Source organism: Myxine glutinosa, chromosome 14 (assembly GCF_964187855.1).
Source record: "Myxine glutinosa chromosome 14, kmMyxGlut1.1, whole genome shotgun sequence".
NCBI classification, from domain to species: Eukaryota; Metazoa; Chordata; class Myxini; order Myxiniformes; family Myxinidae; genus Myxine; species Myxine glutinosa.
Genome location: NC_136274.1, coordinates 85,532,701 through 85,551,615, shown reverse-complemented (window position 1 = coordinate 85,551,615; position 18,915 = coordinate 85,532,701). Strand labels below are relative to the sequence as shown.

Genomic DNA, 18,915 nt, shown 5'->3' with positions numbered 1-18,915 from the left:
ATCAAATCGAAACAGCGTAATCGGCTCCACGTGGAAGATGACCTCCACTGTGCCCTGACTGTGACTCAACCACGGATACCCCAATTGGTAGCTAAAATGCAATTTCAGCCATCCCACTGAGCTTTTAATTCACTTTTACGGCGCATGCCTAGTTTTGCTTCCACATCCCTAGTTTTGATTACCTGAGTTGTTGTCGAATTGAGTTTCTTTTTGTGAGATTATAACACACTGCATTAAATACAGACAACACAACAACAACAACAACAACAGGCATTTTAAGGCCATTTTCCCTGCAAGAGCGGGGGTTAGCCTTGCGGTCCCCATGACAATCTTCTCCATTTTGCCCTATTTTCTGCATCTCCCCTTGTTAACCCCCTTGCCCGCATTTCTTCTTCCACCACCTTTAGCCAAGTCTTTCTCGGTCTTCCCCGTCCTCTACTTCCCTCTACATTCATTTCCATCACTCTTCTCAACCAGTCACTTTCATCCTTCCTCAACCAACACATGACCAAACCATCTCAAACTATTCCTCTTCACAGCATCAATCACAAGCTCTATTCCCATCATCTTTCGCAATTCATCATTTGTCTTCCTCTCTCTCAACGATACTCCACAGACACAACAGAGGTTTTTAGTTTTCACATATTCTTGACTTGGAACCTTTTCATACTGTTTTCTTGTGTGACAGTTCTATTTTATGCTGTCCATAGTGTTGCTACTGATAATATTAAAATCTCACATCAAACATGCATCATTCGAGCGACGTTGCTTTGTTTGCTTCTTCCAAAAACGATGTAGTTGGGAGCCAGTAAGGAACAGAAATAAACTATGGAACGAAATGTTCATGTTGGCTACTTGGAATTCCTCATTTTCTGTGTCATAATTTACCAATTCTCATACAAACAAAATAGCCAATTAAAGGAAAAAACACCTCTCAGAATGCACCACAGAGCATCTAGAAATCAAAAAATTTCTGGAGGACATGCCCCCAGACCCCCCTCCCCCCCAGCCTGCTTGCACGCGCTCCGTCGCTCGACCCTCACGGAAGGGAGGGGGTGTTGGGGATGTGCTCTGGGAGCCAAGGGGGCCATAACACAAAAAAGTTTGGGAACCCCTGTCCAAGCACATACATTATATAAATTTACACGCATGCGCACACACACACACATATATTTTGTATCGTTATTCGTTATATTATATATATATATATATATATATATATATATATATATATATATATATATATATATATATATATATATATATATATATATATATATATATATATATACATATATATATATGTGTGTGTGTGTGTGTGTGATACAAAAATTTATGTCTCAGAGAGTTGTGTTGTGGACGAATTCGAACGGAACTTGGCGGAGCGACAAGAACAAGCCGATTACATTTTGGCTCAGGTCCGAATCCAAATCCGCCATATCAGTGGATACAAAACGTAAACTGTTTAGCCGGGCGGAGGCATGCTCTCTACCGAGTATACAAAACGCAAACTGTTTAGCTGGGCGGAGGCATGCTCTCTACCGAGTATACAAAACGTAAACTGTTTAGCCGGGCGGAGGCATGCTCTCTACCGAGTATAAAAACGTAAACTGTTTAGCTGGGCGGAGGCATGCTCTCCACCGAGTATACAAAACGTAAACTGTTTAGCCGGGCGGAGGCATGCTCTCTACCGAGTATACAAAACGTAAACTGTTTAGCCGGGCGGGGGCATGCTCTCTACCGAGTATACAAAACGTAAACTGTTTAGCCGGGCGGAGGCATGCTCTCTACCGAGTATACAAAACGTAAACTGTTTAGCCGGGCGGGGGCTTGCTCTCTATCGAGTATACAAAATGTAAACAGTTTAGCCGGGCGGAGGCATGCTCTCCACCGAGTATACAAAACGTAAACTGTTTAGCCAGGCGGGGACATGCTCTCTACCGAGTATACAAAACGTAAACAGTTTAGCCGGGCGGAGGCATCCTCTCTACCGAGTATACAAAACGTAAGCTGTTTAGCTGGGCGGAGGCATGCTCTCCACCGAGTATACAAAACGTAAACTGTTTAGCCAGGCGGGGACATGCTCTCTAAGGAGTATACAAAACGTAAACAGTTTAGCCGGGCGGAGGCATCCTCTCTACCGAGTATACAAAACGTAAACTGTTTAGCTGGGCGGAGGCATGCTCTCCACCGAGTATACAAAACGTAAACTGTTTAGCCGGGCGGAGGCATGCTCTCTACCGAGTATACAAAACTTAAACTGTTTAGCCGGGCGGGGGCATGTTCTCTACTGAGTATACAAAACGTAAACTGTTTAGCCGGGCGGAGGCATGCTCTCTATCGAGTATACAAAATGTAAACTGTTTAGCCGGGCGGAGGCATGCTCTCCACCGAGTATACAAAACGTAAACTGTTTAGCCGGGCGGGGGCATGCTCTCTACCGAGTATACAAAACGTAAACGGTTTAGCCGGGCGGAGGCATCCTCTCTACCGAGTATACAAAACGTAAACTGTTTAGCCGGGCGGGGGCATGCTCTCTACCGAGTATACAAAATGTAAACTGTTTAGCCGGGCGGAGGCATGCTCGCTACCGAGTGCTGTTCCGTTTTGCCAAGTGTCACTTTATGAGTGATTTTTCATTTGTTACTTGCCGGAAAAGATTCCGGCAAGTATGTTGATCGGTTGGTTTGTCTGTCTGTTTGTCTGTCTGTCTGTTTGTCTGCCTGTCTGTGCGCAGCACTACGTCTACACAGTTGCACGTAGAATCGCCAAAATTTACACACATATTTGTCTTGCCCTGGAATAGACTGTGCCCAATTTTTAACTCTCTTGGCCCAAGGCCTCCATTATGACCTCATAATTTGATAAATCGACAAGTACAAAACTTCATCCAATCAAGATGCAATTTCTTGAGCGACATGACGGCATAAACTGGTGGAGAAAAAAAATAATGATGACGTCATCGGTCACGTGGTTCGGCCACCATCTTGGAAAACCGAAAAACTTTGCACCTCTATATCTCTGAAAGTTCTGAATAGAACAAATTGAGACATGGCTCATTGTAAAGAGCTCTCCATGGGGAATAAAATATGTTAATGATGATGTCATTGGTGCCTCCATTATGACGTCATAATTCGACAAATACAAAACATCTGATCAAGATGCAATTTCTTGAGCGCCATGTCGGCATAAACTGGTGGACAAAAAAATAATAATGATGACGTCATCGGTCACGTGGTTCGGCCGCTATCTTGGAAAAACGGAAAAACGTTGCACCTCTATATCTCCCAAAGTGCTGAATTGAAAAAGTCGAGAAATGGCTCATTGTAAAGAACTCTCCATGGGGAATAAAATATGTTAATGATGATGTCATAGGTGCGTCCATTATGACGCCATAATTCGACAAGTACAAAACTTCATCCGATCAAGATGAAATTTCTTGAGCATAATCTAGGAATAAATTAGTTTAGAAAACAAGTAATGATGATGTCATCGGTTACGTGGTTCGGTCGCCATATTTGTCCAAAATGGCCAATAAAAAAGTACATTCCGGCAAGTCCTCGGTCTCTGACCGATTTTTCATTTGTTTGTTTGTTTGTCTGACTGTCTGTCTGTTTGTCCACACAGACCATGAGTATATGTATTAATTATATTAGACCCTTTAGAACCCTAAGGGCTAAGACCCCAAAGACCTTTTAGGGTTGGACCCTTTATTACAATACCATTATTACAATACCATTATTACAATACCATTACAATACCATATATTACAATACCACAATATTACAATACCAATACATGTCTCAATACCATTTCAGATCCTTAAAACCCTTAAATATGCCTAAGACCCATTAGAACCCAAAAACCCTTTTAAAGACCCCTATGACCCTCATTTAGAACACTAACACCCTTTAACACCCCGAAGACCCTGAAGAGCCTTATGACCCTTTAGACCACGAAGACCTCATCGATCCCTGAGACTCCACAGACCCCATTACACCCTTTAGACATCCAAGACCCCTTAGATCATCTTACACCCTTTAGAACTCTGAAGACCATTCGACTCCTTTCTATGCTTTAGACCCCAGGTTTCCAAACCCAGGGTCGTGACACAAACTTGAAAACCCCCTTCAAAATCCAGGTTTTTGAAGGGCGGTTTTCACATCGAAAGCGTTTTCTCCAACAAGTTTTACCATGGTTACGGACGGTACCATTTGGGTTGCAAGGCAAATGGTATTTCAAATTTGGGGTCGTGGACAAAAACGTTTGGGAACCACTGCGTTAGACGTTCACACTTTTCAGACCTTTCAATACCCTGCTGACCCCTTTTTGACCTTTAGATCCGCTTTAGGCGTTTTAAGCCTCTTTAGAGACTTTCAGACAATTCAGACCCTTTAGACCTTAAATTACACCCTTTAGACCCACTTGGACCTTTTCAGACCTTTCAATTCTTCCATTTATTTACCACACAAAATACACCACTCAAAACAAGTCCTGATGAGGGTCTGAAATCCCCGATTGCTCTTTCTTGTTTTTTCATAATCTCCATTTTGTAGCTTCAGATGCCTTATGACAAGAAATAGAGCTAAGTTAACATCTATTTTTGATTCAATTTATACCAATTATCCTCAGATTTGTTAAATGTGAACAGAAAATGCTTGTTAAAGTTTACTTTTGTGAAAACCCGAACATATATCTATTGAGTTTTACCTATTTGACATTTCACAAAAATGATTATGAAAAACTCACAAATGAAATCGAAGTAACTTAGGCCTTGCGGTTAGTTTTTTGGTCGTTTTTTAAAGGCTCGCCCCAAAAGGGATGCGAGGGTATTGCAACACCCATGTGTCTGTGTGTCTGTGTGTGTATTTCTGTGTGTGTGTGTGTGTGTGTGTTTCTCTGTGTGTGTGTGTGTGTGTGTGTGTCTGTGTGTGTGTGCATGTCTGTGTGTGTGTGTGTGTGTGTGTTTCTGTGTGTGTGTGTCTGTGTGTGTGCGTGTGTTTCTGTGTATGTGTCTGTGTGTGTGTGTGTGTCTGTCTGTGTGTGTGTCTGTCTGTGTGTGTGTCTGTGGTTGTGTCTGTGTATGTGTCTGTGTGTGTGTGTGTGTGTGTGTGTGTGTGTGTGTTTGTCCGTGTCTGTGTGTGTGTGTGTGTTTGTGTGTGCCCGTGTCTGTGTGTGTGTGTGTGTCCGTGTCTGTGTGTGTGTTTGTGTGTGCCCGTGTCTGTGTGTGTGTGTGTGTGTGTCCGTGTCTGTGTGTGCGTGCGTGTGTGTGTGTGTGTGTGTGTGTGTTTGTGTGTGTGTGTGTCCGTGTCTGTGTGTGTGTTTGTGTGTGCCCGTGTCTGTGTGTGTGTGTGTGTGTCCGTGTCTGTGTGTGTGTGTGTGTGTGTGTGTGTGTGTGTGTTTCTGTGTGTGTGTGTCTGTGTGTGTGCGTGTGTTTCTGTGTATGTGTCTGTGTGTGTGTGTGTGTGTCTGTCTGTGTGTGTGTCTGTCTGTGTGTGTGTCTGTGGTTGTGTCTGTGTCTGTGTATGTGTCTGTGTGTGTGTGTGTGTGTGTGTGTGTGTGTGTTTGTCCGTGTCTGTGTGTGTGTGTGTGTTTGTGTGTGTGTGTGTGTGTGTGTGTCCGTGTCTGTGTGTGTGTTTGTGTGTGCCCGTGTCTGTGTGTGTGTGTGTGTGTCTGTGTGTGCGTGCGTGTGTGTGTGTGTGTGTGTGTGTGTGTCTGTCTATTTTCACTTTAAAAATGTTTTCCTCTCCAACCCTTTGTCTGATCGATGCAAATCTTTAAACATAGGATGGACTCCACATGTAGAATATTTCATAACTAACTCTGACATCATCGGTCACATGATATGGCAGCGATATTGGATTAAAGGAAAAAATTTGGACATTTTCTCAGAAACCGCTCAACGATAAAAATTGAAACTTGGCATTTGTTATCAACTCCCCATGGGGTATATAGGATGATAATGATGATGTCATCAGAGAAGTGGAACAAAGAAAAACTCACACATGATACGACATTTGAACATGGGATTACATTCCAGCATTAAAATGCAAGTGCTCAGTTGGGAGTATCAAACAGCATAACCCTAACATTTAAACAATGCACACCGTTCCTGGTTTTCAATAATTTCATGGTAAATTATCCTCATGGAAGTTTATTAATGAGGGACCGATCCCACGACCATCTTGTGAGAAACCTTGATATGCCAGTGCCCCGTCTGTTTCTCGTCTTCACCTTCTCAGGGAGCAGCGCATCAGCGAGTAGTGCGTGCAGCGTGGCCAACTCCCGCCCGAGATCAATATGGCCACCGAATGAGTGAGTCCGAGAAGCATCGTCTTCAGCATCCGAACGACTCACTTCTGCCAGAAACTGCCGTAAGCGTCCGCACTGCTGCTCCAAAAAAGCATTCATGAAGACAAGGCAATCCTCACGGCTCCCAAATCTTACGGGAATGGAGAGGATAGACAAAGAAAGAGACAAGGAAGGAGAGATGTTTGTACAATTTATTGAACTTCCACTGCACAATGATTGCAGATTGAAGTACCCATGTAAGAAGAACCATGTGTTAATAATTTACGCCTTTGGAAATTTACCCAATACTGAATATTAATTTACCCTCTTTGTTAACTTTCCGCATTTGTTAATTTACCGTACTTCAATGAAATTCCTTGATCAACCCCCCTTACATGAACTCTCTCAAGCCATGTTAATAAACCAAAGAAGAAATATGTCGTGCATAGCACGATACTTGCAAAATCCCTAAAATAAGTTGTTGGCCTATGATGACTTCAAAAATAATTGGTGGTTGAATTCAGTGACGAGATATGCAAATCCTCTTAAAATTTCAGGTTAATTGGATGAAAATGGAGGATTTTAAAAATCTGGCTTATGTTGACCTTTTGGCCGATCTTGACCTCAAAAATAATTGGTGGTTGAATTCAGTGACCTGGTATGCAAATCATCTTCAAATTTCAAGTTAATGGGATGAAAATTGAGGATTTTAAAAATCTGGCTTATGTTGACCTTTTGGCCGATCTTGACCTCAAAAATACTTGGTGGTTGAATTCAGTGACGAGATATGCAAATCCTCTTAAAATTTCAGGTTAATTGGATGAAAATGGAGGATTTTAAAAATCTGGCTTATGTTGACCTTTTGGCCGATCTTGACCTCAAAAATAATTGGTGGTTGAATTCAGTGACCTGGTATGCAAATCATCTTCAAATTTCAAGTTAATGGGATGAAAATTGAGGATTTTAAAAATCTGGCTTATGTTGACCTTTTGGCCGATCTTGACCTCAAAAATACTTGGTGGTTGAATTCAGTGACGAGATATGCAAATCCTCTTAAAATTTCAGGTTAATTGGATGAAAATGGAGGATTTTAGAGATTTTAAAAGGTTGTTGACGTTTTGGCCGATGTTGATCTCCAAAATAGTTGGTGGTCGAATTCAGTTCGCTGATATGTAAATCCCATTCAAATTTCAAGTCAATGGGATGAAAATTGAGGATTTTAGAAATTTTAAAAGGTTGTTGACCTTTTGGCCGATGTTGATCTCCAAAATAGTTGGTGGTTGAATTCAGTTCGCTGATATGTAAATCCCATTCAAATTTCAAGTCAATGGGATGAAAATTGAGGATTTTTTGAAATTTGAAAAAAAAGTGGTTGACCTTAGGCCTATGTTGACCTTTTTGACCATTTAGTGGAAGTTTCGTGAAGATCGGTTTAAAATTGTGACCTATAGGCAAGTATAAGTGAGCGGACAGACAAAGAAACAAACACACAAACAAACACACAAACCGGAGTGATGAAAATGCTTGTGAAAAAAAATTTTTGGCCAAGTAATAACGCACAAGACCAAACAATATACTTGAAAGAAATTCGATTTTCGCAAGTAATAATCAATTATCACCCACCAGCCTCCCCCACCTTACTTTTCATTCCCTGGATCCGTGCTTGATGAGAAGAGTGCGTAATAATCATATTCTTACTTGGTGAATGTCGCTAGATTGCTCAGGACCCTGGCTACGAGGGCGAGCGTACGAGCAGGACGTTCCTCTGGTCCCTCCTGTCGTAGTCCAGCGAGCGAGGGAGTGGCTAGGGCAGGGACCAGGAACCGAAGAAATAGGGCAGCGCTGATAAGTCGTTCACCGGCATCCGCTCGACCACGTGCCACGCACAGGCGGCGCCATGAAGCAAACACCGCGCGCAACTCTACCGGGAAAGAACTGTGCATGGGGAATGAAAGGAAAAAGGAAAAAGATGAAGAATAAGGAAGGGTGCCAGAGGGAATTTGTTTGCATTGACATATGAAGGTGTGGAGGTCAGATAAGAGATAATTCGGATTCCTTTTTTCCTGGACGAAACTTATTGTTTTAATCAACATTGACATACAAATGGAGAAAGAAAAAAAACAAAGAGAAAATAAAAATACGTAAAAGCACAGAATGGATAGGACAAATAATGGCTTTTTGTTAGTAGTGGGAGACAAAACAGACAAACACACAGAGGCGGAGATGGACCATGTTAGTACGATTATACTAATATAACATTTTTCAGTCGGAAACAACAGGGACAAAGCAAAAAGACAAAAATAAAAATAAAAAGTGAGTGTAACAGGAATTCCAGCAAAGAGTGAGTGTAACAGGAATTCCAGCAAAAAGTAAGTAGAACAGAAATTCCAGCAAAAAGTTAATGTAACAGGAATTCCAGAAAAAAGTGAAAAAACAGGAATTCCAGCAAAAAGTGAGTGTAGGAGGAATTCCAGCAAAAAGCGAGTGTAACAGGAATTCCAGCAAAAGGTGAGCATATGAGGAATTACAGCAAAAAGCGAGTGCAACAGGAATTCCAGCAAAAAGTGAGTTCAAGAGGAATTCCAACAAAGACTGAATGTAAGAGGAATTCCAGCAAAAAGTGAGTTTAAGAGGAATTCCAGCAAAAAGTGGGTGCAACGGGAATTCCAGCAAAAAGTGAGTGTAAGAGGAATTCCAGCAAAAAGTGAGTTTAAGAGGAATTCCAGCAAAAAGTGGGTGCAACGGGCATTCCAGCAAAAAGTGAGTGTAACAGGAATTCCAGCAAAAAGTGAGTAAAACAGGAATTCCAGCAAAAAGTGAGTGTAAGAGGAATTCCAGAAAAAAGTGAGTGTAACAGGAATTCCAGCAAAAAGTGGGTGCAACAGGAATTCCAGCAAAAAGTGAGTAAAATAGGAATTCCAGCAAAAAGTGAGTGCAAGAGGAATTCCAGGAAAAAGTGGATGTAAGAGGAATTCCAGCAAAAACTGAGTGTAACAGGAATTCCAGCAAAAAAGTGAGTAAAACAGGAATTCCAGCAAAAAGTGAGTGTAAGAGGAATTCAAGCAAAAAATAGTTCAAAAGGAATTCCAGGAAAAAGTGAGTGTAACAGGAATTCCAGCAAGAAGGGGTGCAACAGCAATTCCAGCAAAAAGTGAGTAAAATAGGAATTCCAGCAAAAAGTGAGTGCAAGAGGAATTCCAGGAAAAACTGAATGTCAGAGGAATTCCAGCAAAAACTGAGTGTAACAGGAATTCCAGCAAAAAGTGAGTAAAACAGGAATTACAGCAAAAAGTGAGTGTAAGAGGAATTCCAGCAAAAAGTGAGTGTAAGAGGAATTCCAGCAAAAAGTGAGTTCAAGAGGAATTCCAACAAAGAGTGAATGTAACAGGAATTCCAGCAAAAAGTGAGTGTAACAGGAATTCCAGCAAAAAGTGAGTGTAACAGGAATTCCAGCAAAAAGTGAGTGTAACAGGAATTCCAGCAAAACGTGAGAGCAACAGGAATTCCAGCAAAAAGAGAGTAAAACAGGTATTCCAGCAAAAAGTGAGTGTAAGAGGAATTCCACCAAAAAGTGAGTGTAAGAGGAATTCCAGCAAAAAGTGAGTTCAAGAGGCATTCCAACAAAGAGTGAATGTAGGAGGAATTCCAGCAAAAAGCAAGTGCAACAGGAATTCCAGCAAAAAGTAAGTAGAACAGGAATTCCAGCAAAAAGTGAGTGTAAGAGGAATTCCAGAAAAAAGTGAGTTCAAGAGGAATTCCAGCAAAAATCGAGTATAACAGGAAATCCAGCAAAAGTGAGTGTAACAGGAATTCCAGCAAAAAGTGAGTGTAAGAGGAATTAAGAGGAATTCCAGCAAAAAAGAGTTCAAGAGGAATTCCAGCAAAAAGCGAGTGCAACAGGAATTGCAGCAAAAAGTGAGTGCAACAGGAATTTCAGCAAAAAGTGAGTAAAATAGGAATTCCAGCAAAAAGTGAGTTTAAGAGGAATTCCAGCAAAAAAAGAGTTCAAGAGGTATTCCAGCAAAAAGTGACTGTAAGAGGAATTCCAGCAAATGTGAGTAAAACAGGAATTCCAGCAAAAAGTGAGTGAAAGAGGAATTACAGAAAAAAGTGAGTTTAAGAGGAATTCCAGGAAAAAGTGAGTCTAACAGGAATTCCAGCAAAAAGTAAGTTGAACAGGAATTCCAGCAAAAAGTGAGTGTAACAGGAATTCCAGAAAAAAGTGAGTAAAACAGGCATTCCAGCCAAAAGTGAGTGTTCGAGGAATTCCAGCAAAAAGTGAGTGTTCGAGGAATTCCAGCAAAAAGTGAGTTCAAGAGGAATTCCAACAAAGAATGAATGTCAGAGAAATTCCAGCAAAAAGCAAGTGTAAGAGGAATTCCAGCAAAAAGCGAGTGTACCCGGAATTCCAGCAAAAAGTGAGTGTAACAGGAATTCCAGCAAAAAGTGAGTGTGAGAGGAATTCCACCAAAAAGTGAGTGTAAGAGGAATTCCAGCAAAAAGTGAGTTCAAGAGGCATTCCAACAAAGAGTGAGTTCAAGAGGCATTCCAACAAAGAGTGAATGTAAGAGGAATTCCAGCAAAAAGCGAGTGTAACCGGAATTCCAGCAAAAAGTGAGTGTAACAGGAATTCCAGCAAAAAGTGAGTGTGAGAGGAATTCCAGCAAAAAGTGAGTTTAGAGGAATTCCAGCAAAAAGTGAGTTTAAGAGGAATTCCAGCAAAAAAGTGAATGTAAGAGGCATTCCAGCAAAAAGCAAGTGTAAGAGGCATTCCAGCAAAAAGCAAGTGTAAGATGAATTTCAGCAAAAAGCAAGTGTAACAGGAATTCCAGAAAAAAGCGAGTGTAACAGGAATTCCAGCAAAAAGTGAGTGTAACAGGAATTCCAGCAAAAAGCGAGTGTAACAGGAATTCCAGCAAACAGTGAGTGTAAGAGGAATTCCAGCAAAAAGTGAGTGTAAGAGGAATTCCAGCAAAAAGTGAGTTTAAGAGGAATTCCAGCAAAAAGTGAGTTGAAGAAGAATTCCAGCAAAAAGCAAGTGTAAGATGAATTCCAGCAAAAAGCAAGTGTAACAGGAATTCCAGCAAACAGCGAGTGTAACAGGAATTCCAGCAAACAGTGAGTGTAAGAGGAATTCCAGCAAAAAGTGAGTGTAAGAGGAATTCCAGCAAAAAGTGAGTTTAAAAGGAATTCCAGCAAAAAGTGAGTTGAGGAGGAATTCCAGCAAAAAGCAAGTGTAAGATGAATTCCAGCAAAAAGCGAGTGTAACAGGAATTCCAGCAAAGAGTGAGTTTAAGAGGAATTCCAGGAAAAAGTGAGTGCAACAGGAATTCCAGTAAAAAGTGAGTAAAACAGGAATTCCAGCAAAAAGTGAGTAAAACAGGAATTCCAGGAAAAAGTGAGTAAAACAGGAATTCCAGCAAAAAGTGAGTAAAACAGGAATTCCAGCAAAAAGTGAGTGTAACAGGAATTCCAGCAAAAAGCGAGTGTAACAGGAATTCCAGCAAAAAGTGTGTGTAAGAGGAATTCCAGCAAAAAGTGAGTTTAAGAGTAATTCAAGCAAAAAGTGAGTGCAACAGGAATTCTAGCAAAAAGTGATTAAAACAGAAATTCCAGCAAAAAGCGAGTAAAACAGGAATTCCAGCAAAAAGTGAGTGTAAGAGGAATTCCAGCAAAAAGTGAGTAAAACAGGAATTCCAGCAAAAAGTGAGAATAAGAGGAATTACAGCAAAAAGTGAGTTCAAGAGGAGTTCCAGCAAAAAGTGATTGTAAGAGGAATTGCAGCAAAAAGTGAGTGTAAGAGGAATTTCAGCAAAAAGTGAGTGTAAGAAGAATTCCATCAAAAAGCGAGTGTAACAGGAATTCCAGCAAAAAGCGAGTGTAAGAGGAATTCCAGAAAAAAGTGAGTAAAACAGGAATTCCAGCAAAAAGTGAGTGTAAGAGGCATTCTAGCAAAAAGTGAGTAAAACAGGAATTCCAGCAAAAAGTGAGAATAAGAGGAACTACAGCAAAAAGTGAGAATAAGAGGAGTTCCAGCAAAAAGTGAGAATAAGAGGAGTTCCAGCAAAAAGTGAGAATAAGAGGAGTTCCAGCAAAAAGTGAGAATAAGAGGAACTACAGCAAAAAGTGAGAATAAGAGGAGTTCCAGCAAAAAGTGAGAATAAGAGGAGTTCCAGCAAAAAGTGAGAATAAGAGGAGTTCCAGCAAAAAGTGAGAATAAGAGGAGTTCCAGCAAAAAGTGAGAATAAGAGGAGTTCCAGCAAAAAGTGAGAATAAGAGGAGTTCCAGCAAAAAGTGAGAATAAGAGGAGTTCCAGCAAAAAGTGAGAATAAGAGGAGTTCCAGCAAAAAGTGAGAATAAGGGGAACTACAGCAAAAAGTGAGAATAAGAGGAACTACAGCAAAAAGTGAGAATAAGAGGAGTTCCAGCAAAAAGTGAGAATAAGAGGAACTACAGCAAAAAGTGAGTAAAACAGGAATTCCAGCAAAAAGTGAGAATAAGAGGAACTACAGCAAAAAGTGAGAATAAGAGGAGTTCCAGCAAAAAGTGAGAATAAGAGGAGTTCCAGCAAAAAGTGAGAATAAGAGGAGTTCCAGCAAAAAGTGAGAATAAGAGGAACTACAGCAAAAAGTGAGAATAAGAGGAGTTCCAGCAAAAAGTGAGAATAAGAGGAGTTCCAGCAAAAAGTGAGAATAAGAGGAGTTCCAGCAAAAAGTGAGAATAAGAGGAGTTCCAGCAAAAAGTGAGAATAAGAGGAGTTCCAGCAAAAAGTGAGAATAAGAGGAGTTCCAGCAAAAAGTGAGAATAAGAGGAACTACAGCAAAAAGTGAGAATAAGAGGAATTCCAGCAAAAAGTGAGAATAAGAGGAATTCCAGCAAAAAGTGAGAATAAGGGGAACTACAGCAAAAAGTGAGTAAAACAGGAATTCCAGCAAAAAGTGAGAATAAGAGGAACTACAGCAAAAAGTGAGAATAAGAGGAGTTCCAGCAAAAAGTGAGAATAAGGGGAACTACAGCAAAAAGTGAGAATAAGAGGAGTTCCAGCAAAAAGTGAGAATAAGGGGAACTACAGCAAAAAGTGAGTAAAACAGGAATTCCAGCAAAAAGTGAGAATAAGAGGAATTACAGCAAAAAGTGAGTGTAGGAGGAATTCCAGCAAAAAGTGAGAATAAGAGGAATTACAGCAAAAAGTGAGTGTAGGAGGAATTCCAGCAAAAAGTGAGTAAAACAGGAATTACAGCAAAAAGTGAGAATAAGAGGAATTACAGCAAAAAGTGAGTGTAGGAGGAATTCCAGCAAAAAGTGAGTTCAAGAGGAGTTCCAGCAAAAAGTGAGTGTAAGAGGAATTTCAGAAAGAAATGAGTGTAACAGAAATTCCAGCAAAAAGTGAGTGGAAGGGGAACTCCAGCAAAAGGTGAGTGCAGCAGCAATTCCAGAAAAGATCATTATCTCCCTTCAGGACCTGTAGGAGGATAGGATTTTGCCAAGGACGAGCTCACAGCAGATACGGAGGTTGCGCCGGTGAGCGAGAAGTTCCACAACAGAACACTTGGCGGGTTCCACCTCACACTCCTCCTCAGTACAGTAAAGCACACGGACAAAATCGCCTGTCAGGGACAACAACATGTTAATGTCCTGTTTGAGTGAGTGAAACATGCCAATCACGTTTTGTAGAACGTCTGGAACAGTATCCTTAAACAACAATGAGAAAATAAATCATCCATCTTTTTCCCTCTGTCTGTATCTCCTTCTCTCCATCATCTAGCTCTCTCTCTCTCTGTCTGTATCTCCTTCTCTCCATCATCTACCTCTCTCTCACTGTCGGTATCTCCTTCTCTCCATCATCTACCTCTCTCTCACTGTCGGTATCTCCTTCTCTCCATCATCTACCTCTCTCTCTCTGTCTGTATCTCCTTCTCTCCATCATCTACCTCTCTCTCTCTCTGTCTGTATCTCCTTCTCGCCATCATCTACCTCTCTCTCACTGTCTGTATCTCCTTCTCTCCATCATCTACCTCTCTCTCACTGTCTGTATCTCCTTCTCTCCATCATCTACCTCTCTCTCACTGTCTGTATCTCCTTCTCTCCATCATCTAGCTCTCTCTCTGTCTGTATCTCCTCTCCATCATCTACCTCTCTCTCTCTCTGCCTGTATCTCCTTCACTCCATCATCTACCTCTCTCTCTCTGTCTGTATCTCCTTCTCTCCATCATCTACCTCTCACTGTCTGTATCTCCTTCTCTCTATCATCTAGCTCTCTCTCTCTCTCTGTCTGTATCTCCTTCTCTCCATCATCTACCTCTCTCTCTCTCTCTCTCTCTCTGTCTGTATCTCCTTCTCTCCATCATCTACCTCTCTCTCACTGTCTGTATCTCCTGCTCTCCACCATCTACCTCTCTCTGTGTCTGTATCTCCTTCTGTCCATCATATACCTCTCTTTGTGTCTGTATCTCGTTCTCTCCATCATCTACCTCTCTCTGTGTCTGTATCTCCTTCTCTCCATCATATACCTCTCTCACTGTCGGTATCTCCTTCTCTCCATCATCTACCTCTCTCTGTGTCTGTATCTCCTTCTCTCCATCATCTACCTCTCTCTCTACCTCTCTCTCTCTCTCTGCCTGTATCTCCTTCACTCCATCATCTTCCTCTCTCTCTCTGTCTGTATCTCCTTCTCTCCATCATCTAGCTCTCTCTCTGTCTGTATCTCCTTCTCTCCATCATCGAGCTCTCTCTCTGTCTGTATCTCCTTCACTCCATCATCTTCCTCTCTCTCTCTGTCTGTATCTCCTTCTCTCCATCATCTAGCTCTCTCTCTGTCTGTATCTCCTTCTCTCCATCATCGAGCTCTCTCTCTGTCTGTATCTCCTTCACTCCATCATCTTCCTCTCTCTCTCTGTCTGTATCTCCTTCTCTCCATCATCTAGCTCTCTCTCTGTCTGTATCTCCTTCTCTCCATCATCGAGCTCTCTCTCTGTCTGTATCTCCTTCTCTCCATCATCTACCTCTCTCTCTCTGTCTGTATCTCCTTCTCTCCATCATATACCTCTCTCTGTCTGTATCTCCTTCTCTCTATCATCTAGCTCTCTCTCTCTGTCTGTATCTCCTTGTCTAGAATCATCTACCTCTCTGTCTGTATCTCCTTCTCTCCATCATCTACCTCTCTCTCTCTCTGTCTGTATCTCCTTGTCTCCATCATCTACCTCTCTCTCTCTCTCTGTCTGTATCTCCTTGTCTCCATCATCTACCTCTCTGTCTGTATCTCCTTCTCTCCATCATCTAACTCCCTCTCTCTGTCTGTATCTCCTTCTCTCCATCATCTACCTCTCCCTCTCTCTGAGTCTGTATCTCCTTCTCTCCATCATCTAGCTCTCTCTCTGTCTGTATCTCCTTCTCTCCATCATCTACCTCTTTCTGTGTCTGTATCTCCTTCGCTCCATCATCTACCTCTCTCTCTGTCTGTATCTCCTTCTCTCCATCATCGACCTCTCTCTGTGTCTGTATCTCCTTCTCTCCATCATCTACCTCTCTCTCTCTCTCTCTGTGTGTGTCTGTATCTCCTTCTCTCCATCATCTACCTCTCTCTCTCTCTGTCTGTATCTCCTTCTCTCCATCATCTAACTCCCTCTCTCTGTCTGTATCTCCTTCGCTCCATCATCTAACTCTCTCTCTGTCTGTATCTCCTTCTCTCCATCATCTACCTCTCTCTGAGTCTGTATCTCCTTCTCTCCATCATCTCCCTCTCTCTCCATCATCTCCCTCTCTCTCTGTCTGTATCTCCTTCTCTCCATCATCTACCTCTCTCTCTGTCTGTATCTCCTTCTCTCCATCATCTACCCCTCTCTCTCTATCTGTATCTACTTCTTTCCATCATCTACCTCTCTCTCTCTGTCTGTATCTCCTTCTCTCCATCATCTACCCCTCGCTCTCTGTCTGTATCTACTTCTCTCCATCATCTAACTCCCTCTCTCTGTCTGTATCTCCTTCTCTCCATCATCTACCTCTCGCTCTCTCTGTCTGTATCTCCTTCTCTCCATCCTCTACCTCTCTCTCTGTCTGTATCTCCTTCTCTCCATCATCTACCTCTCTCTCTCTCTCTGTCTGTATCTCCTTCTCTCCATCATCGATCTCTCTCTCTGTCTGTATCTCCTTCTCTCCAGCCTCTACCTCTCTCTCTGTCTGTATCTCCTTCTCTCCATCATCTACCTCTCTCTCTCTGTCTGAATCTCCTTCTCTCCATCATCTACCTCTCTCTCTGTCTGTATCTCCTTCTCTCCATCATCTACCTCTCTCCATAATCTACCTCTCTCTCTGTCTGTATCTCCTTCTCTCCATCATCTAACTCCCTCTCTCTGTCTGTATCTCCTTCTCTCCATCCTCTACCTCTCTCTCTGTCTGTATCTCCTTCTCTCCATCATATACCTCTCTCTGTCTGTATCTCCTTCTCTCCATCCTCTACCTCTCCCTCTGTCTATCTCCTTCTCTCCATCATCGAACTCTCTCTCTCTCTGTCTGTATCTCCTTCTTTCTCTTTCTCTTTCTCTTTCTCTTTCTCTTTCTCTTTCTCTTTATCTTTTTCTTTTTCTTTCTCTCTCTCACTCTCACTCTCTCTGTAATAGCTGCAAATTTATACATTAAAAAAATTATACGTATAACAGACATATTATACCAAATCTTACTTATAAAAATCATACATGACATACATATAGCAAATTATACATGTAAAATTGTACATATAACATACATATAGCAAATTATACATGTAAAAATATACATATAACATACATATAGCAAATTATACATGTAAAATTATACATACAACATACATATAGCAAATTATACATGTAAAAATTTACATATAACATACATATAGCAAATTATACATGTAAAATTATACATAAAACATACATGTAGCAAATTATACATGTAAAATGATACATATAACATACATATAGCAAATTATACATGTAAATTTATACATATAACAGACATATTATACCAAATCCTATTTATAAAAATCATACATATGACATACATATAGCAAATTATACATGTAAAATTATACATATAACATACATATAGCAAATTATACATATAAAATTATACATATAACATACGTAGAGCAAATTATACATGTAAAATTATACATATAACAGACATATACCAAATCCTACTTATAAAAATTATACATATAACATACATATAGCAAATTATACATGTAAAATTATACATATAACATACATATAGCAAATTATACATATAAAATTATACATATAACATACATATAGTAAATTATACGTGTAAAATTATACATATAACATACATATAGCAAATTATACATATAACATACATATAGCAAATTATACATATAACATACATATAGCAAATTATACATATAACATACATATAGCAAATTATACATATAACATACATATCGCAAATTATACATATAACATACATATCGCAAATTATACATATAACATACATATAGCAAATTATACATATAACATACATATAGCAAATTATACATACAACATACATATAGCAAATTATACATATAACATACATATAGCAAATTATACATATAACATACATATAGCAAATTATACATATGACATACATATAGCAAATTATACATATAACATACATATAGCAAATTATACATATAACATACATATAGCAAATTATACATATAACATACATATAGCAAATTATACATATAACATACATAAAGCAAATTATACATATAACATACATAGAGCAAATTATACATATAACATACAAATAGCAAATTATACAGAAAACATACATACAGCAAATTATACATATAACATACATATAGCAAATTATACATATAACATACATATAGCAAATTATACATATAACATACATATAGCAAATTATACATATAACATACATATAGCAAATTATACATATAACATACTATACATATAACATACATATAGCAAATTATACATATAACATACATATAGCAAATTATACATATAACATACAAAGAGCAAATTATACATATAACATACATATAGCAAATTATACATATAACATACATATAGCAAATTATACATATAACATACAAATAGCAAATTATACATACAACATACATATAGCAAATTATACATATAACATACATATAGCAAATTATACATATAACATACAAATAGCAAATTATACATATAACATACATATAGCAAATTATACATATAACATACAAATAGCAAATTATACATATAACATACATATAGCAAATTATACATATAACATACATATAGCAAATTATACATATAACATACATATAGCAAATTATACATATAACATACATATAGCAAATTATACATATAACATACAAAGAGCAAATTATACATATAACATACATATAGCAAATTATACATATAACATACATATAGCAAATTATACATATAACATACAAATAGCAAATTATACATATAACATACATATAGCAAATTATACATTGTATAATGTATAATTTGCAAAACATATAGCAAATTATACATATAACATACATATAGCAAATTATACATATAACATACATATAGCAAATTATACATATAACATACAAATAGCAAATTATACATATAACATACAAAT

The 18,915-nt window shown here is 39.4% G+C and overlaps 1 protein-coding gene across 1 annotated transcript in view; it reads right to left on the bottom strand.

The window, feature by feature from the left end:
• The window catches only part of LOC137439986 (uncharacterized), a 285,564-nt gene that overhangs the window by 8,159 nt on the left and 258,490 nt on the right, over window positions 1–18,915 (bottom strand). The window contains exons 16-18 of the mRNA XM_078768016.1: window positions 13,754–13,898; window positions 7,990–8,226; window positions 6,235–6,442 (exon numbers count right to left, since the gene is read on the bottom strand). Of these exons, the coding sequence (XP_078624142.1) occupies window positions 6,235–6,442; window positions 7,990–8,226; window positions 13,754–13,898 (590 nt within the window). The remainder of the gene's footprint in view (window positions 1–6,234; window positions 6,443–7,989; window positions 8,227–13,753; window positions 13,899–18,915) is intronic.